Source organism: Primulina eburnea, chromosome 16, assembly GCF_022965805.1.
Source record: "Primulina eburnea isolate SZY01 chromosome 16, ASM2296580v1, whole genome shotgun sequence".
In the NCBI taxonomy this organism is placed as follows: domain Eukaryota; kingdom Viridiplantae; phylum Streptophyta; class Magnoliopsida; order Lamiales; family Gesneriaceae; genus Primulina; species Primulina eburnea.
Genome location: NC_133116.1, coordinates 5,153,310 through 5,174,367, shown reverse-complemented (window position 1 = coordinate 5,174,367; position 21,058 = coordinate 5,153,310). Strand labels below are relative to the sequence as shown.

Here is a 21,058-nt window from a genome sequence, read left to right as displayed (position 1 = left end):
ATTTAGGTTTTAATGAATATACTAAATATTTATTTTATAATTTATATTTGTTAAGATCGAATAACTCATGAATATTTAATGAATATATTTGATTAAATAAAGCTCGAGTTTGACTCGATCAGCTACATCTGTAGCCACAATAGGAGTTGGAATCCTAACCAGAGGGCGATGGCTACTGTTGTTTGCGTGTGGAGGTTTTTAGATAAAGTATAAAGTAGGCAATCCTAATTTTACTGGCTTTGGAAATTGGAATCGTCGATGGTTTTTCCTTTATTCGAATCGAAGGGAAATCGTTGTTTTTGCTTTGTGAAGAAATAAAGGTCGGTCATCTTCAGATAAGAAAACCCGCGTACAAGGTTTCCTCTCCTTGAAAACTGAGATCATGTTTAATCTTCTACCTTCTGCCAGCTAATCGCTGGATTCGATGCAGTGCCCGAGCCATGCCTTCCGATACAACGGCACCCTTTGCGCCTGCGACCCGGGGTATCTCTACAACTTCAGCGGAAACAGCTGCCACCTCTTCGTGGATGACCGGGGTGCGGCCATCCATGTCAGCAGCGGCGTCAGCTACGACTTCTCGGTGCCTTTCCCTGGGACGATATTTTCTTTCGACTCTATCAAGAAGTTCACCCAGTCTCAGGCCGTGTTTCTCGAGGCAACCCTGGTGATGCTGCTCAGCTGGCTAGCGTTCTGCCTCCTTCTCCGCCTTGTCCCCCGTGGTTCTGACGGCCGCTCTCTTTGGTTCAAGATCCGCTGGTGGGTTAGCCGTCTGGACATCTCATTCGCCACAAGACACTGGCTTGATGACCAGAAGCCCGTCCGCAAGCGCAAAACTGAGCTTGGTGGCACTTTCTCCATCGCCGGTTGGATACTGTTTATTGGCTTGTTTGCCGCGTGAGTATTACGAAATTTGCATTTGTTTTCCCTCTCCCCTGCGTTTGGAATTTGGGATTGTGAATCACCACTGCTCCGGCCTACAGGTTACTTTACCAAATCATCTCAAAGAGAAGTGTCGAAGTGCATAATGTTCGAGCCACCAACGAACCAGATCTGGCCTCCTTTATGAATGATCTCGAATTCAATATTACTACAATATCCAGTATGAGCTGTGCGCAGTTGCGGGGTCTTGGCACTCTGGTTGCTGGGAGTCCATCCCTCGTTGATTATAGGGTCCTTCCACTTTCAACCTTTGCCAACTTTTCTTGTCTGAACACTACAGCTGGACCAACCATAACCCTACAGTGCAATAATTGCATGTTTATTAGAGATTTGGCCTATGTCTCGTGGCAGTTTGTTGATCTTCCTAATAATCCTGCTATTGCTGTCGGCTACCAATTCAATTTAACTGCAAAGAATCAAGCAAGTCGGAAGCATCTGAGTTTTGTCAGTGGGATTCTTCGAAACGGCAGCAACCTTGACAACAAGCCAATTGCATTCAGAGGAGCAGTGCCAAACATACTTAAATTTAATCTGTTTCCTCGAATATATCACAATTTACACGATCTAAGGCTCATCCAACCTCTGTTTCATGGATTTCTTCCTGGTTCATATTATGTTGAGCCAAGCCAACTCCAAGCATCACTTGAGAATTCCAGTAATGGACTCATCAACACTACCTTGTCTATCAACTTTCTCTCTTCATATATAATTGAGATTGACAATCAAAATATTTTAGGACCGGGTGAGCTATTTTGTCTTATAAACTCTCATTGTTAACTGTTATGGATATTGGATCTGTATTACATTCGTTGAAAATGTTAGTGATACTTGTATCATTAATTGAACTCCTTGGAAATACATATTATCTGTTTTTTTTTATTGTATCTCTGTAACTATTATTAAATGAATGCCTCCGGAGTGATGTTCTGTATAGGGCATTTCAATGTCAGATTTTCTTCATAGATTATACTGAAGGTTATGGGTGGTTAATTTCCTTGTGGAGTCAGGTTTGTAAACATCCATGATAATGTTAGCCGCTACACTTATTGACCAGAATTTCATTTATTTATCTTTGAATTTGCCATTGCATAGACACGTAAATGTTGTCAAATTTATAAGCTACTGATATAGGGTTTGGGGAGTATCTGTGGGGCATGGTTTGTTTTTTGTGGTTTAGGGTTTATGCATTGCCATGTATTTCGTTTTCGGTTTAAAACCGCTGGCTAGAAATCTCAAACCGCGTTTTTATGTTTCAGTTTAAACCAAACTGCAATGTTGAAAACCATTGGGTTCGGGCTTTTCTTTTCAGTTTGGATTGGTTATGGTGTTTGGTTTGTTATGTCACCCCTATATGGTAGTACTGCAGTAGGAAATTGATAGGATTTTGTTTTCTTTATTGAATGTGTGAGCCAAGCCTTGGTAGGAGCATTTCCTCATCGGAACTTTGATACTTTCTTAATTGTTTGGAATTGAATGTTCCTCATACAGAAATTTGATATAACTTGGTTTTTCCACAAACGCAGTGAGCTTCCTTGCTGATCTGGGTGGCCTTTATTGCATAAGCATCGGTATTTTTTACTACTTCTTGGTGCAAGTATGTATTACTTTTAAGTCAAGAATTTTGTGCTATTGCATTTGTCATGCTTAGGAACACGGTTTTGGATGTCAGTCCCATATTCAAACGTTTATCCAAAATTACACTTCTATCATCGTAAATTAAGTTTTGCTTCTTCAAAAAAAAATATCAAGCTTGTTTCTTATGTGAAAGGTCGCAGTTTGAATTACAAATTTTGTTCTTGGACTAGTATTTATTCAAAAATCTTAATCTTATCAGCACCTATGTGACGTGCTACAGGATTTACTAACTCGATTTAAACTCTCCTACTTGGTTGAACGAGTCCATCCATGAGTTGATTCACCATAAAATAGAAATCCATCATCTAATTATATTTAATAACGAAGTTTTTCCATTTCTTAGTTTGAATACAGAATCAAGAGGCTTCGCAGTGAAGATAGTGTAATGAGGAGGATTAGAAACCGTCGAAAAGCTCAAGATCGCTGGGACAAAGTAAGTATTTACACCTCTAAGAAACTATATAGAAACCAAATTTGTAGTCTTGCATTCACTTTGCTTTGTATTTGTTTTTTAATGTTCGATGATTTTTATATAGTTGCGAAAGTATGTGAGGTACACATGGACATCTAAATCATTGAACAACTATGGAAGTGACACAGTTGAGACATCCTGTGCTGGCATAATGATGAAGCCATTTCATCGAATTGGCTCATCACATGTACGGAAACTGTCAACAAGAGCAGATACGGTCAAGTTTAGCAATAAGACCAGCTTGCCCTCGGAGAAGGTCGGCACACTCATACTTCGTTGAATATTCTCATCCTGCTATTCATTAATGTAGCCAGATCTTAGTTTTTTGAATGGACTACTGTAGAAATCTGTGCCAGAGCATCTTGGTACTGTAGATGTCAAATCTTGCTCAAGTGAAGCTGAGTTAAACATGGAAGCCAGATTGTCATTTTCCGAAGAAGATCCAGTGAGTAGCCCTTATGCTTGTCGTTTCTCAGTTGAGAACAATTTAGTTAGATATTATACGAGTGGTTTTGTTTTTTTCTTAATTTTTTTTATTTAGACTGAAGTAGTTTTTTGGGACAGAAAACCATTAGACTTTACTGATTGTTGATATTTGTCAGGTGAGATTTTGCTTATTGTGATTTCTATGTTCAGGAAGGTCTGCCCTCTGGAAGTTTAGAACCTAGAAAAGATGGACCTAGCTTTTGTTCGCATATTGGATGTATCTGCCAGGAACGAATATTTCCTTTTACCTGTATCGCAGATCTTCCTGCAATTCCTCTGTTCAGTAAGTCATAGAATCAGAAACTGGTATGACACACTTCAGTCGTTTCTCATAAATTGGCTGTGAAGTGAGAATACTTTTATTGGGATGTGATTCCCAAAACCACTAGCTCTAGTATGTGTGTGTGTGTGTGTACACACGAGAGCTAGTGGTTTATATATATATATATATATAGTGACTACTTATCTTAGGTGAGGTAGATATAAGTCACAAAATGAATGTCCTATTTTTTAGAAAAAACTGAGAGCTCGGTTATGTTTTTCTATCGCAGAAGTGAGGAGTCCTAATGAAATCAATATCCTGGAACTTCAGAAAAACCTTCAAAATTTGTACGAATATAATGTATTATTGAGGGATAAATTAATAGCAGCTTCTTCGATGGTCGATGTTTTGGCTAAGAAAGAGCCACCTTCCACGGTACAATGTCATGAGTAGCTCTATCATGTGAAGAAAGAAGCACTGGAGAGTCGCTTTTCTGTTATCTGTCAAACATTTCCAGTGCATCTCACATGAATCAAACAACTTACACGATTGCCAGAGGAATCGCCAATTGAGGCCTCAGAGATTTCTGCTGCTAAATCAATGCAGGAACCATGCGTAGAAGTAAGGGAATATTGTCAAAGGATCATGGGAAATATTCTTTTTATCAACACAGTAGGCTTTCTCGTATCATTCAATTTTATGTTTGCAGAATTGTGATGTTCTCTATTTTGTTGTTTTACAATTTATTTGATTTGTAGGGTAAGTTTGATAGTCAAAAGGTGTTGTAAGTTAAGTATATAGTTGACTGGTAGGGCAGTTTGATAGCCAAAAACTTGATATTTATGCTTTGATTCTTTGAACTACAAGCTCGCTATATATACGGTTCATGTATAGATTATCCGGTGACCAAAAACCTGATATTTATGCTTAGATTTTTTGAACTTTTTATCTACCAAAATCAATGGATGTCTTGTGTTTGAAGATATTTAATTTTAAACCCGAGTTTTATGTTTTTTTTTATATTTCACAATGGTGACAAATTTAATCATGTTTTTTTTATATTTCACAATGGTGACAAATTTAATCTCCCTTTCTAACATAAATAACCAAATTGTCGATTCAAAAGCACTTGAATTTCAAATTTCTTTTTATATTAAGATTGTCGTGTTTAAAGTATTTTTTGATATCTAATTTATATTGATTTTGATAACCAGTTATAACATAAAAGAACGAGATAAGAGTTTTTACTTTTTATTTTATTATAAAATATAATATGAGATTGTTTCGTTTATCAATTTTTCGAAATAGATTTTCAATTTGATCTAATTTATAAAAAAATATAATTTTTTATATCAAAAATATTATTTTTCACTACAGATATGAACTAAATTGATATGTCTTATAGTTATAAATATGTGACACTGTTTTAGAATAGATCTCTTATTTTATAAGCAGACCTCTTAGTGAATTTCAGAGTAAATCTCCTTCCAAATTGTTGAATTTGTTATTAAATTTTACGTTTACATTGATATACTCATTATTTACATTGATGAATTCATATTTAATTTTTATAGAGCAATTTCAAAATTTTGTAAAATTATAAATGACAAAATAACCTATTTCACCCTATCTCCTTTCTTAGGTTCTAAAACGTCACAATGGGTATATATACATATAATGTAGCCAACAATAAACAAATAACTGATTGACTAAAAAATTCTTACAAATTATTTGCATCCATTCTAACGCTGGGGTATGCAAAGATCCATTTGATCTGATTTTATATTTTGTTTCACTTTTTACCTAATCCAAAAGTCAAACTATTTTATTTTCTCGTATTAATAAAATTACAAATCAAAGTTGTGCGTTTGAAATAGGACAATACTAATAAATCGCTTACAAAAATTCGAATCTCTTTTAAAATCTTTGAAAAATGTTAAAAATTTCATACTTGAATAAAAAAGGGGAAATAGTACATTAGACTGGATGCATTGCGTCACTCCCAAAATCTCTCTCCTCCGGCATGTAAAGCCTGCACATACCATCATAGTCAAATGAAGAATATATAAATCTATAACAGAAGTTAGTGTGGCCAAGGCTTCAAATTTAAATTTTTGGTGTTTTTTACTGAAAGGGGGGGGGGGGGGGGGGGGGGGGGGGGACTACACCATTAATGCCCGACAAAGGACTTGTAAACTTAGACGAAGTGGAACTACTGTCCAATCAGTCCATTTGTTCGTCTAGATGTGAATGCCCAAATGAGTGAGATCCTTGCGCAGCAATTCCACATTCTTGAATTGAATACCCGTGAAGCCAGCATCAAGTGCAGCCTCAACATTTCTCATCCTGGAGTAGTAGTTAAACTAGAGACATGTTATTAATAAGTGATAACCAGTGAACAAGAGCAATAACATCTTTGAAAAGATGAATAGTTCTGAAAAGTATTGGAGTTCAACACTTTCTTCACATAGACATGGTCCACTTATTCAACTTATAATACAAATTTTGGAACTAGAAAAAGTGTTCACTTGACAACCTACACCATGTTGGCGAAGAACAAACTTCTGCTAAACGAGTTTAGAAAAGATGAGAGCCACCCATTTGCAGCAGCCTAAGTTACATATTTGCATTAAACTCTCCCCAATTCATTGCTTTAATTGTGCATCCCTTCATCCATTTTATTAAATAATGATGGAATCCATTTCGGTTTTATTGAATTTGTTATCTACGCACTATTTTTTTCTGGTAGTAAAACAACAAAATGAAAAATTAATGAAGCCTTCTGAAAATAGTAAACAAATTTAAAAAATTCAAAACAGCACCTGTCATCGATAAAGATACAAGAGGTTGGGTCAACTTTTAAGTAATTTGAAACATCCATGTAAAAATCAGGATCAGGCTTCCTTTTTCCTACAGCCACCAAATTCACGACCAAATCATTTGGTACTATGCTGAAACATTGAAAAAAAAGGAAAACAGAATGACAAGATGAACTGGGAGCTTCTGCTGGTGTTCCTAGATTGAATATATAGAATACTCCATAGCAATAAACAGCAAATATGTCTTGTGTGCATCTCAAAAGTAAAGCTCATTATTATCATGCATCACATTTGAGACAACGCATACAATATCTACAAAACCAAGAGGCTTGCATCATGAAACTTAGATTAACAAAACAATAATAAACAGTAATTTGAAGTAACAGATTACATTGCTACTTATCTTAGGTGACAACTTTCAATCATAAGTATCGTGTATTCCGAAAGAAAAAATGATTCAATCGATATTAGGTATAAATTGTTTAATTTCCTGACAGAACCCATAATTTGCAGCAGCAGGAGCATTATCCATGAACATCAATTAGAATTTAAAACCAGCCAACCTTCTTGACATTCACATTACAAAAATAGAAATGTAATTAAAAAGTTCAATTCAGAAGCCACCTATTTTACATGAACAGAATGTCCAGGATAAGTAACTCGAGAGTTTAAGCTTTTCCTCAATAATTTCATACCTGCGATAACAGAAAACAAAACTAAAAGTCACATGCTTCAGCATTTGTCTTACAAAATTTTTGGTGTTTAAACATACCACACAGGATAATTAGTGAAAGCGTGCATTTCAAATCCATTTTTCTTGAGATCGTCAAGTAATACTTCAACTCCTTCAATATAGGAATACCCTTGTCTCATACAGCTTTTGAGGCCTACAAGTAAGCAATTATATCCATGATACAGCCAAAATAAGGAAAATAATACGGCATAAACAATAAGTGCTCAAGCAAGCACCTATGGATTTGAAAAGATTAAATCTCCTGGAAAAACAACATTTCTGCTTTTCATAATAGAGAAGAAGACTGGAAATCAACTTGGAAGTATTCAGAATAAATCAGCAAGGACATTTTAAAGATGGTTAGCTGTATGTATAGAGGATTATCTGCGAGAAATTTGGTCAAGATGATATGCCTCAAACATTCCAGCAAAGACCCTACGCGAAAAATACCTTGGACAGCAAACACAAATCAGCAAAAGGTTAAGACTAGGTTAAAAATATTGTTTGAAGTGTTTCAGGAAACTAAGTGCTTTGGCTAAGGAATTCCAGCAAAGATACTTCTGATAAGATCATTGAAGCAGTAAGGAGAGGATTAAACAGTAAAAAACACTACCTCTCTCTACTCGATGGTATGGATACCAGGTAAAGGAATCTCTCATAGGCCATTTATTGAGCAAGATCTAACGTGAAAGTCACAATATTTGATAAATTATCGACAATGAAATTGTGTACAAAAAGTGTGCTAAAAGGCAAAAACTGATAATAAACTCTGAGAAAGGTACAGTCACCGTAGCTGGAATAGTACAAGCAGTACTATGCAGCCGCCTTAAGAAATTTTCTTATCGTTTAAAGAATTCCAAATGGATTTGAACATTTAAAAATTAATCAGATTCACATCTATAAGTAGCTGAAAGATTTCAAAATTGAAAAAGGAAGAATATAGGGCGTGGTATAAACATAATTCAAGTATAGTGATGGTCTATATTTATAAGTTGTAACTTGTGAAGAGTAATCTAGTTTAGTAATTCCACGAGTGCTAAAGTTTTCAGAGACTCTTGTAGATCAAGTATCACTGAGCGGATTCTTTCCTATAGAGAAAAGATGGGATGAAGAAAGGTTACAACTTTTGGACTTCTATAACCCTCAGATTCCTTTTAGGTTAATCTCTCACTCGAGTCAGCTCTTGGAAAGCAATTAGGAGGTTTAGATAATGAATGGTTGGTCACTCCTTTTCTCTGGTGGTGGGAGTCGATCATGGACTTCTGCCTTTAAAAAGAATGGATTGTAGTGAGTCCATTGGGCACAACTATCAAGAGTAGGTCAGTTGTTAGTTTAAAAAGGGCAGTAGACTCTTACACGCGAAAATTAGCCGGTTATCTCCCAACTGATTTTCATTTAGTCTTTGTAACATCTTAGCCTCTCATTCACAAAGACAGCAGCAATAAGGTCAATATGAATCCAAACTTTCTGTATACTTGCCTTTCATTAGTTGACAGATGTATGTGATGGGGGGTTAATAACCTACAACCACTAGAGAAGTAATACAGAACATATCAATACATCTAAATTCAGACAACTCAAGCCAAGTTCGTGCATATCAAAGTATGTGCTAAGAAAAACAATGTCAGTTTAGAAGTTCAAACAGAGATTAGGAAGAACATATCACTTTTTAAGAGAAGTATAGAAGAATGATTAATAAAGTGATTTATCCAGCAAGAAAGCAATAAAGAATCTTGAGCACAAATTTCTTACGTATGAGTTACATACATCAATATTAAATAAGAGCAGGCCTTATTCAATCAAAAGCAAAGTTTCGCTAACCTTCTACATCAACAGGCCTTCCATCTTTAAAAAATATCTGAATCATCTCCATCTGAAAAGAAAGTAAATATTATAAATTTAAATAATAGATACACAGGAATGTCGCGGGTTTGTAACTGTGAGAGTGAATGTATATATTGTATCCTCACGCAAAGCCAAGGAAATCGACTTTAAGTTTTAACTCGAAAAATGCAATTTACAAATGAGAATCTTCTCATGACAACCACAATGGAGACACACGATGAAGGGAGAAGGGTTGGAGAGCCCCAACCTTAATTCTATTGAAATGAGTGCTATAGCACAACCAAGTAAAGTAGATAAATTTTTCTTCACACAACATTAATCAAGTGAACACAAACCTATTTTCTTCTCCACGTCTCTGAATGTAATAATATCATATTAGTGTTTAGAACTGTTTGATGCAGACGAGAACTAGGGTTGCAAGAGAAATGGAAATTGTGAAATGCTACACATCTTGAAGCCAATCTATGCTCCATAGAAAACAAAAAAGAAGTACATACAAATATCTAACACCGCAAGTTAGAAGTTTAAAAATCTCTTTTCCGAGAAAGCAAGCTTTGATGGATAAAATAAGTTTCACCCAGCATGTGTAATAGTGATAATTACAATCAATTGAAGGTCATACAATTTGAAGTGTACCTCATTAATAAGACCCTTTTCAAACTCAATCCAGGCAGTAGGATGCTTGCACTCTAGAAGTTCCTTCATAGACATTCTGAACAAAAATTCCCAAAAGCCAATAGAATAAAGCAAATGACAATCCATGATGATATTATAAAGATTTAGGCATTTTCTTAGAGTGATTTTCACACGTGTCAAGAAGCTATAAACGGATAATTACAAAATTTTCAAAATTACAGATTTTTGCACCCCCCCCCCCCCCCCCCCCCATATACCCATGCTCTGTTATAGAGCTAAAAAAGGTGGGTGCAACCAGATTAAGTCACAGTCAGTTCAACAGGCAAGAAATAAAATCAGTACTTGATATCCAAAACCATGGGTCTGAAGCATGATATGTCGTCCGACAAAGAAATAATCTACATTGTTAAAGTAATGCCACTATGCAGGTTTAGTGTTTTGTTCTTGACTTTATGTCCATGTTCAGTCACCCAATCAACATATGCATAAACTAACACAGGCAGATCATTTCGCATTTTCTGTTTTGTGTGATGACTGGAATCCTAGGTTGGAAGGACAACTGATATGTGGCACATTTTGTACTCGGTGTTTTTTGAATAATTTTAATTGATGAGCAAAACAGTAGCCAAATTCTTGAAAGCGCTCCTATATATCAAACCACGTAACCGAGTTTGAAGACATTATACAAATATATATATCAACGAGTGCCAAATAAAATCATGGAGCATGCTCCATTCACCGAGCCAAGAAAAACACAGCAGCGGAAATTCTTTAGCTGAAAACCAGTGATAATCGTACACTCGTCAGTTTTCACAACAAGGGTAACGTTACCCATAAAATTTAATGTCACTCATCCATCCTCTAAAGTCCAACCCATCAATCACTGCGAGAAATACATAAGAATAGTGGAATAGTTCAAAAATACCCGAAGAAGGCGGGAACGTCATGGTAGAAAGGGTCGCGGACGACGGTATCCATGACGTCAAAAAGCAGTATGGGCAGCTTCCTTGACGCCGTCTCCGGTGGCGCAGCGGCGGTTTTGAGAGGCATTATTCTCTTGGTTGAAGCGAAATTTGGGTATGATGGAGCTGATTTTAGAATTGAAAAGCTGTTGATCGACAAAATCAACCTCTGACCCATCCACGATCGCTGATTTGCTGCAATTCTCACCCGAAAAAAAGCTTCAAATAATTTATTAGAGTTTGCTTAGATAATCTTTATGTTTAATGATTCACCCTATATATTTTATATATTCAACTTAATTTTTTTTATATAATAACATATATTTAATTTAAGAAATATTTGAAATCTTTTTCGGCCTCACAAAATTTTGACAAAAACTTGTGTGAGCGTAAATGAGACGGTCTCATGGATCGTATTTTGTGAAACGGATATCTTATTTGAGTCATACATGAAAAAATATTATTTTTTATTCTAAGAGTATTATTTTTTATTGTGAATATCAGTAAGGTTGACCCGTCTCACAGATAAAAATTCGTGAGACCGTCTAACAAGAGACACTGCTCCAAAATTTTAATATACCTATTATTTCTAGCCATTTCAATACATTTACTATTTTGGGCTTAAAATTATTACAATAAATTATTGCACAACACATATTTAATATTTTTTACGTGTGAAACTTCTGGATTTACACAATAGTAGGTAACGTTAGCAAGATAAATCGCATCGGATAAGCCATGTACAACATGTTACTCCGAAAAGATATTGATAAATACTCGCATGCTTCATCATTAACTCGGCCTCTCCTTGAAAGCACGAGTTCATCTCACCTGCTGAATTAATGGGTATATCTTTTTAAAAAAGCAAATAAATAAATGAATGGGTATATAATATGAGGATATTCGAATTAAATATTATATGCTTCGACATAGAGCATATCTGCGTGCATTAACGGTGGAATAAATCCAACGTATAAATGCTGACAGCAAAACCAAAGGCAGCCAAACGAATGTTACATACTCATTTCAACGTTAAAAATTGTCGATTAAAAGAGGAAACTCTTTACAATTTTGGGCATTGTTAAGATTTGGTTTAATGTATTTTGTTTGTGTGAAAAAAGGTTTTTGTTTTAGTTCTTTTAAAAATATAATTAAAAACAAAAAAAAATCAAATTTCACTTTAGAACAGTTTTTGTAACAAAACACCATTTTTTTTATAAAATAGATTTGAAAAAAATATTAAGTGCTTTTAACCCATGAGTTTTTTTAAATAAACAAATTTTTAATCACTTTTTAACCCGAAATATTGATATGACTAGGAATGGCAATTTCTTCTGAATTCGTTGGAGAATCCGATATCTGACTAAAATGGAGATAAATATGCGGAGATTTTCTGGACCCGCTTAAATAGCTGGATAGTCGGGTATGGAGGTTTTTAGGTTCGGGGACGGAGGTGTGTCCAATGATATCTTACTCATATCCAACCCGAATACTCGATTAAACTATTGTTTTATTTTATATATATATATATATATATATATATATATATATATATATGCATTTATTTATTTTTATTAATGAAATGTTAATTCTAATATGTTTTTGTTTTTTTTTTTTGAAGCTCTAATATGTTTTTGTTGAATAATAGTAATTGGGTGTAATGAAAAAAAATGTTGATATATATCTTATGTTATTTATGTAGATGCTAAAATATTTATAATATTTTGTTATCTCTTTGTGATTTTTAGTTTGCTAATTTTATTTTTAATTTTTTTTCTTATTCTTCTCTTAACAATGAGGCAAATATGTATATATTCCATGAAATATTTTAATTTTAAAAAGTGAAATTGTAGATGATTATATGATATCTGGGTAGAGCATGGATATATAATCATCTGACAAGTATAAAGATGTAGATGAAAATTTAATACCCCTGCAAGGATGCATATTTGGATGAAGTAAATATAAGAGATAGAGATGATTACGAATTGTAGGTGATTATATGATATATAGTGGTAAGTGTTTGATCATAATAATTAATATCGGAACGAGATCATGAGTTTCAAGTCTCGCAAGAAGCATATTTATATATACTTCTTTGTAGGAGATGTCATGTTAAACGTACATCAGTGAGAATAATATTGGAACGAGTGACCTCCTAGAAAGTTATCATGTGTCAAGTTGCTAAATGTTACACAGCTTGATCTAGGTTAGTTTTGTGAGTCGTAAAAGAGTGACGTCAGGTCCTAACGAGTAATACTGTCTCTGCTGAGGACAAGCCAGCTATAAAAAAAGGGTAAGATTGATCTCTAAAAAATATGAGATAACAACAGATATATTATAAATTTTGGTCTAACTGCTAGGCACATTAGCACTCAAATAGGTACACTCTACACTATCATGAATATAAGAAAATAAAGTTGTCTTATTAACAACAATTATAATTTTTGATCTCATGATAAACGTTTGATCCTTACAAGTATATAGGACCAAAATTTCAGTTTCCCGTTAAAAATTTCTCAAATGGTATAAATTATATTAGAATACAAAATGAAAAATTATTTACATCAACTAGTTCGCAATAAAAAAAATGTGATTAACAGCCACTGAAAAAGGTACATGTTATCAAATTTATAGGGAAAAAATACAAAATTTTCATATAAGTCGGACTATTTTTGTTTGGATTGTCTAATTAGTCAAGTTTTAGGTAATGATTTCTACTTCTTTTGTAATATTTTTACGCTATCTTCCGAAATAAGCCTAATTTTTTTTTTTAAAAGTTAGGCATACTGTATGATTTCAGTATTTCACGGTAATTTGGTTTAATCGCACATTTAAGATAACTTTATCTAAATCACTTTATTCAGGCAACACAAAAAATTAGGTTGCATGCTGCGGTATTAGCGACTTTTAAACCGACTCATGATTTTTAGAGACGAAGTAAAAACACTATTAATATATTATATATACTAGCGGATCGTGACACAGATGGTACATGTATTTCGTAAAAAATAAATAATGAAATAGTTTTTGTAAAATAAAACTTATTAGATTTTTAAATTGAAATTGTAAAAGAAAAAAATGTTATCATAATATAGTTAAACCAAGTAATTAGTATTGATAAAATGAAAGGTGTTTTGGTCAAATTCAAAAAATTATACAATAGACTCAATATAATGTTATAGGTGCTCTTGTGTGTCTATATATATATTTTTCGGTTTTGGTGATATATGTTATCGAAGGAGTGCTGATGTGACACCTCACACTATATAGTGTGTATTGTAGTGGTGTCACATCAACAATATTTCGGAAAAATGAATAAAATTACCAAAAAACCGAAAACGAAGTTGGCGAACTAAAACTGAAATTTAACAATATAAATGACTAAAATCACAAAGATACAAACATACATGTCCAAAAGCGAAATTTTATCATATATATATGTAGTTAACTTTATAAAAACAACTCGTATAACAAATCACATATAGAGAGGCACTACTATATATATAAACGGTAGATGAGATCCTACTTATGTGGGTACTACCCTCACTTCATTTCAACGGATAAGATCTTGCCACATATACAATTTAAAAAAAAAGTGTGTTATATATATGCATGGGCAAATCTTGGACATTCATCTTATCACGGAGACAATGTCCACGTGGATAGGATATAATAAACCTATATGAACCACAGCGGTAATCAAAAGACATGAAATATATAATATACCTTTGTTCAAAAGCGGTTTCAAGTATAATTAATTAAACATAAATGACGTGGTTCCAACAATGTTCAAAAGCAAGCTCCATTAGTAAGGTCAGAATTAATCAGCCATTCATTACGTGCACCATTATACACAAATAATACATAATAAATGGCATTCAAATGTGGTTAATTTGACTTAAGCACCAACCTTTACACCATTTAAATATACCCCAAAAAAACTTTTGTGAAATGTCCTCACGAGTCGATTTTGTTATACATATCTTATTTAGGTCATCCATGAAAAATATTATTTTTTATGTTAAAAATATTACTTATCATATTAAATATAAATATAACTGACTCATCTGATGAATAAAAATTTATAAGATCTTCTGTATAATGTTTAGCTGTCTATCTAGCTAATTGTCATTTCGCACGTAATTTATAAGATCTTTTAGCTGTCTATCTAGCTAATTGTCATTTCGCACATTCTACGGACATAAATGAAAGAATCAGTGCTCGACAAAAGATACATTTTGCAATCATGTATGTCTCTGCGTATGCATATTGTTGGAATATTTTAAAAAATGTTATGTTCGAATATTAGCTGAAAATATTTATTATCGTGATGAAAAATATCGGTAAGTCGAATTCGATACTATTCGGATTGTGGATCATGTAAAAATTGATCATGTCTATATATAAGAGTTATATATACAAGAAGAATATTAAATTATTAATAATAAATTTAAATTAAGTCCATGATGAAAATAATTTAAGTGTGAGATATTTAATTAAAATATCACTAATACAGCACATGAACATTATGAATGTAGAAGTCATATATGAATCGTCGATGTAGAGATATGTAGGTGAAAACATTTATATATATGAGATTATATAAGACTTGAACCGATTTAATTAGGCGTTTCATAATAAATTCTATTAATACTATGAAATTCGAATTAAATTATAAATATGTTCATACATGGACATAACGTAAACTTGATTTGGTTATAGACTCTTGTTCGTTTCAGTTTGATTCTTAATTTTATTGTTTAAAATTACGCAGTCTCAACACTTGTATTTTCGATTTTCATTTGAAATAAATTATGACCGGGAATATAAATCCAGATACATGAAATTTATTCATACGAGAAGTAGAAATACGATTATCTCATTTGTTAACCTTGGAAATGAGTAATGTTCCCAACTAATTTACAATTGGATTATAAATTTAAAACACTAACTAGTAAATTAATAATAAATGAAGATAAGAAGTAGTTGAAGAGATAAGCGAAATATACTAGATTCAATTACGATTTGTCTATGGAGGATTAATATGTAGGTAATAAAGGTTATTCATTGTATTATTTTTGTATACTAAATATTTTATAATGAATAAGAGTGTAATTCTCTATTTTTAGTGGAATTTTGGATAGATTAATTTAAAATTGTAATTAATTATTTAATTTATTGGAGCATTTTATTATGGGTCCATGGTCTCATGATTAAAAATACAAAATTCGAAAAAATAGTTTTTAGGATCCGAGAAATTCTAAATTAGGAGATCAACCAATTTTTTAAAAGAAAAAAAATTGGTTTTCCACTTATCCCAGTTATATTAAAGGGATTAAACAAGAGGTTAATTTTTCTAGAAAACTATTTTTATTTAAATTTATAATTGATTTATATTCACATATTTGATTATAATTTATTGTGATCCTTTCCGCTGTATTTCTCATTTGAACTGCGGGAATCGTTCCGAAGGCTCCATGATTTCCAACACATGGTGCGTATATGATGAACTATTTCAAGTGGCACTAGCAAATTGAATTTGAAGCCACTTCGTTCCCATAGATATTATTTTTTAACACAAAAACTCATGTGAAACCGTCTCACGGGTCAATTTTGCGATCCGAATATTCTTTTTGGGTCACCATTAAAAAAGTTACTTTTTGTATCAAAAATATTAATTTTATTGTAAAAAAAACAATGTTGACTCGTCTCACGAACAAAGATCCGTGAAATCGTTTCACAAAAAACCTACTCATTTTTTATATACTCGTATTTTATTTTATTTTTAAATTCGAGCAGGTCTTGTTTTCCACGATTTCATAGCTCGACTCAATCTCTACTTACAGTGAAAAATAATATTTTTGACATAAAAATAATTTTTACTCAAATCGACATATATTATACTACATTTCTTCATAAGATTAATAAAACCGATATTTTTGTAGTGAAAATAATATTTTGGTCATAAAATGTAATCTTTTATTTATCACAAAGTTATGCTGTGATTGTTTTACATGTGTTTTCTGTTTAAATTCTGTTAGATAAAATGGGAGAATTGAAATTCTTTTGACCCAAAAGAATAAAAAATGTGAATTATCAAATAAAATGTTAAATGATTTTAAATTTATTTTAGACAAAAAATCCAGCCAAGATAATTAGCTCAAGTTTTTTATATGATGTGCGAACTCGCAACCGTTATAGTGTGCAGACTAGGCAACCACTATGCAAAAGTTATCCGGGAAGATATCGGGTAATGAGAATCGGATCAAACACTCTCATTTCTTCACTCACTCGGACATTCATTCGAACATATAATTAACTCTAACATGTCGAGTGGATAACTCATTAACTGAATCAAATATTGAGTTATATAGGAGATTAATCCTCGACATGAGTTGTTTTCTTCTTCAATATTCCAACAAAAACCTATCGACGCTTGCTAGGCTCGATCTATATATCTTTCTTCGCATGATAGCGACCCAGACTAGGAAATTGAAACCTTTTGCTTGTTCTTGAATGACATACATACTACACAAAAAATTTACCATTAGAAAACTAGGTGTTGATCCACACACACACACACACACACACACACACACATATATATATATATATATATATATATGTATGTATATGCGCAGAAAGTGGACCACTCATTTCAAATATTTCCATAAAAATATTAGCTTGAAAAATATAAGTGCGTGGCGGCACCATAGAATGTAGAATCAAACCAGGGGCCGGAGGCTGGATTTTAGAAATATATAGAGATTTTATGAAGTGGGCTTAAAAGATTATGGAGCGTATGTATATATACTCCGCCACTCCCCCATTCATTCGTTCATATTGCGAAATCAAAATTAAGTTCTCATGCAATAATATTTATTGGCTAAAATTATTCAGCATATATAAATTGATTTGGGTTTTGATAGATCGATCTATCTTTGTATCTGCGGGAAAGGGATGATCGGGTGGGAGGATATATACAAGATAGTGGAGGCTATGCTGCCGCTGTATGTGGCGCTTGCGTTGGGTTACAGCTCCGTCAAATGGCTGGAGATGTTCAAGAGCAACGAATGTGATGCGATCAACAGATTCAACTGTTATTTCATCATCCCATTCTTCACATTCCAATTCACATCTGGGGTTGATCCCTACCATATGAATTTCAGGTTTCTTGGAGCAGATGTGATCGCCAAGGCGATAGCGGGAGTGGGTTTAGCTTTGTGGATTCGTTTCTCGAAGAAGGATTTTTCATGGCTGATAACTTCGTTCTCTCTCTCCAGTTTCAATAACACGCTAGTGGTTGGAGTCCCTCTGTTGAAGGCCATGTATGGGGGACTAGGGGAGGACTTGGTGGTGCAATCATCTGTCATCCAATCCCTTGTGTGGCTACCGATTCTCCTCTTCATGTTGGAATTCAGGCGTGCGTGTGATTCTAATAATGGTTCTTGCATCAACAACGAAAATGGTCAGGAGAAGCAGCTGCAAGCAATGTCTTCTTCCACCCAAACACCACAATCATCAAGCACTGTTGCGATAGAAATCTTCGACGCCGCTGATGATACTGTTAAATCAGCAGGCATGAACATCACATTAGCACCATCATCTTCTCAATTTTTGCCATTTATGAAGAAAGTTTGGATTAGGCTGAGCAAAAATCCTAATAACTATGCTTGTGTTCTTGGCCTAATTTGGGCTCTCTTAGCAAACAGGTATCATCCATGTACTTTTTCTCGCTTGCCTTCTGGTTAAATATCTACATGCATACAATAATTCACGACCTTATCATGAATATACATGTATAGATGGAATTTGAAAATGCCTCGCATAGTGGAAGGATCGATTCTCATAATGTCGAAAGCCGGAAGTGGAGTGGCCATGTTTAACATGGGTAAACAACTAGCATTTATATTAGCGTGCACGCACACAAACACACTAGCACAGTTAAATTTAATGCTTTCATTTGTGCTAAGAGCTGCTGCATGCGTGAATATTGTGGCAGGATTGTTCATGGCACTACAAGAAAGTGTACTAGGATGTGGTGTTGGCTTATGCATGTATGGAATGGTTCTGAGGTTTGTTGGTGGACCTATGTCTACTGCTGTTGGATCTCTAGCTTTAGGTTTGCATTCCAACGTACTTCGAATCGCGATTATTCAAGCAGCGTTACCACAAGCTATTGTCTCGTTCGTATTCGCTCAAGAGTACGGTTTGCATGCCAATCTACTCAGTACCGCGTAAGCGTTCAACATATATATACATACATACTCTTTTATATATCTTGGTCATCTAAATATTATGATGATAAATTGTTGATTTTGTTATGATATTGATCAAATCATCTGTGTTGTTTGCAGGGTAATCTTCGGCACAATCATATCCCTTCCTCTCTTGATTGTCTATTATCTTATTTTAAATCTTGTTCACTGATGTCGTACCAAAAGTCCAAAATGGCCAATGGGTACATGTGCATGGAATCCAACTAATGTATTAGTGTAATATTATCATAATTATTGGGTGTGTGCGTGTACTGTCTAACCAAGCAGTGACTTTTTTGGCTTATATGTATCAAATGTTCTTCTGTATACTATTTTATAAAGATTCGAGAATATTAGAAAACTTACTTTTTGGTGTTCTTATGAAATTCCACAATTAACATTTGTCTCTAATTAATTAAACCAAAACAATTTTCTCTGTCAGTTAAAAAAAAATTGTACAGTATAATATGGTAAAATTGATAATCTAATTCTAACTTCCTCCCCACTTTCCTTCATGTACAACACTTACTTCTCATGTTCCATGTTTTCCCCTTCAATTGAAAAATTCTTCGTTTCTCAATTGGCTTGGCCGTCGTCTCATATTTGCAAAAACACTGCTTTTTCATAGGCCCAATATTTGTATTACATTGACCAATGAGACCGTCTTACATAATTTTTGCGTTGCAAATTTGCAATGCCGCTCATCTCTGGATTTTTTTCCTTCAAAATTTCCGGTGACTAATTATGTCAAATTATCAGGTTGGATAAGGAGAAATTCTACAAGGAGAATTATCTCTTGTCCAGTTCTAAATTTCCGTAATGTTTTTTTGTATATTTATTTTTGTTTATGTCTTCCTTTAGTTTTAACGTGTCACATACAACGTGTGTGCATCATTGACTAGTATATATAGTGTATTCTAACATCATGCAGACAAATATAATAAAGATGAAATTCTATTGTTTGGTCATTTAACTTGCATGTTTTTATTGTTTTTTGTAGTGTTATAATCAACTCACTTGCTTTTTTTTTTTCTCTCTCAGTCTGAGTATTTTTCAACATAGTGTTAAATGACATCAGACAATCAGCAATTCTCAGTGGTATATTTTTTCTAACGTCATGTCAGTATTCCAATGAAAAAATAATTAAAATCAAAGAAAAATACAAATTAATATACTACGACGTTCAATTAACAAACATAACTAAAAATAAAACATATCAATTAGATGACAAGACAGGTATGTATGAATTTTACAGCAATCTCCACTAGCCTTGTAAAACAAATTTACAATTTATTTATACAAATGGATGGAGAGAAATGAAGCATAAAGATCGACGTTAAGGGTTCAACTTATTGGTATCGTCAAGAATCGTAAATCTTCAACGAGAATTTTTGTTAAATGGCCATGATATTTGTCGGGCTCGAAAATTATCAACTTAGTCCACTTATTTTATGTGACGTGACGAGTCGCCCTAACTGTCAAAGCCCACAGCTCTATACGTGGGGATCGGAAGATGGAGAATTGCTCTGAATTTGTTAGTTTGGAATAATTAAGGAGTAAAAAAAAAAACAATTTGATATGCAAACTTTTAATAAAAAAGAATGGTATTTTATTATATGAATTATTGTTAATGTCCTAATTGATACGTATCGACCAGATTCCGGCCAATTTCCGATGAATTTAATAAAATGACTAATTTATCTTTTATCACAAAAAATGACTGATTTATCTTATTATCTAATTAAAGTCAGAAGTGCTTATATTAACTAAATTTTAATTGAAAAGTATAAACGAGTCCGTTTCATCCACCTTTCTTCTTGTTTTTTGTTTTACATAGAGAGTAGGTCTCTTGTGAGACGGTCTCACAAATCTTTATCTGTGAGACAACCTCTACTGATATTCATAATAAAAAGTAATACTCTTAGCATAAAAAATAATATTTTTTCATGGATGACTCAAATAAGAGATCCGTCTCACAAAATACGATCTGTGATACCGTCTCACACAA

The 21,058-nt window shown here is 33.4% G+C and overlaps 3 protein-coding genes across 4 annotated transcripts; 2 read left to right on the top strand and 1 right to left on the bottom strand.

Moving 5' to 3' along the window:
• The first annotated feature begins 143 nt into the window (after window positions 1-143).
• On the top strand, window positions 144-4,707 carry LOC140816357 (uncharacterized). Its single transcript, XM_073175574.1, has 8 exons — window positions 144-894; window positions 981-1,681; window positions 2,463-2,533; window positions 2,918-3,007; window positions 3,111-3,302; window positions 3,390-3,491; window positions 3,683-3,815; window positions 4,084-4,707. Exons 1-8 carry the CDS (start codon window positions 425-427, stop codon window positions 4,245-4,247), a joined length of 1,923 nt encoding a protein of 640 aa, XP_073031675.1. The 5' UTR covers window positions 144-424; the 3' UTR covers window positions 4,248-4,707.
• Window positions 4,708-5,636: 929 nt separating this feature from the next.
• Window positions 5,637-11,050, bottom strand: LOC140816358 (flavin mononucleotide hydrolase 1, chloroplatic). The gene is made up of 8 exons (XM_073175575.1): window positions 10,753-11,050; window positions 9,828-9,903; window positions 9,168-9,219; window positions 7,386-7,500; window positions 7,238-7,308; window positions 6,617-6,704; window positions 5,963-6,140; window positions 5,637-5,826 (listed from the first exon to the last, which is right to left on the bottom strand). Exons 1-7 carry the CDS (start codon window positions 10,965-10,967, stop codon window positions 6,035-6,037), a joined length of 723 nt encoding a protein of 240 aa, XP_073031676.1. The 5' UTR covers window positions 10,968-11,050; the 3' UTR covers window positions 5,637-5,826; window positions 5,963-6,034.
• Window positions 11,051-17,448: 6,398 nt separating this feature from the next.
• On the top strand, window positions 17,449-19,409 carry LOC140816442 (auxin efflux carrier component 5). Of its 2 annotated transcripts, XM_073175711.1 has the most exons (5): window positions 17,449-17,867; window positions 17,962-18,504; window positions 18,598-18,683; window positions 18,795-19,029; window positions 19,150-19,409. In XM_073175711.1, the coding sequence occupies exons 1-5, from the start codon at window positions 17,839-17,841 to the stop codon at window positions 19,220-19,222; spliced, it is 966 nt and encodes a 321-aa protein (XP_073031812.1). In that variant the 5' UTR covers window positions 17,449-17,838; the 3' UTR covers window positions 19,223-19,409. The 2 variants fall into 2 exon arrangements, with proteins under 2 accessions (XP_073031812.1, XP_073031811.1); XM_073175710.1 differs by having other exon boundaries at window positions 17,450-18,504; window positions 19,150-19,408.
• Window positions 19,410-21,058: the final 1,649 nt, after the last annotated feature.

Bases quoted from the DNA above. Each gene is read 5' to 3' on its own strand.
- LOC140816358 (XM_073175575.1), bottom strand. From the start codon at position 10,967: ATGGGTCAGAGGTTGATTTTGTCGATCAACAGCTTTTCAATTCTAAAA. The intron at 9,904-10,752 runs GTATTTTTGAAC...ATTTTTGTTCAG, and splicing joins GACGTTCCCGCCTTCTTCGG to AATGTCTATGAAGGAACTTC. The intron at 7,309-7,385 runs GTATGTTTAAAC...CTGTTATCGCAG, and splicing joins TTCACTAATTATCCTGTGTG to GTATGAAATTATTGAGGAAA.
- LOC140816442 (XM_073175710.1), top strand. From the start codon at position 17,753: ATGATCGGGTGGGAGGATATATACAAGATAGTGGAGGCTATGCTGCCG. The intron at 18,684-18,794 runs GTAAACAACTAG...ATATTGTGGCAG, and splicing joins AGTGGCCATGTTTAACATGG to GATTGTTCATGGCACTACAA. The intron at 19,030-19,149 runs GTAAGCGTTCAA...TGTTGTTTGCAG, and splicing joins GCCAATCTACTCAGTACCGC to GGTAATCTTCGGCACAATCA.
- LOC140816357 (XM_073175574.1), top strand. From the start codon at position 425: ATGCAGTGCCCGAGCCATGCCTTCCGATACAACGGCACCCTTTGCGCC. The intron at 2,534-2,917 runs GTATGTATTACT...TCCATTTCTTAG, and splicing joins TTTACTACTTCTTGGTGCAA to TTTGAATACAGAATCAAGAG. The intron at 3,303-3,389 runs GTCGGCACACTC...GGACTACTGTAG, and splicing joins CCAGCTTGCCCTCGGAGAAG to AAATCTGTGCCAGAGCATCT.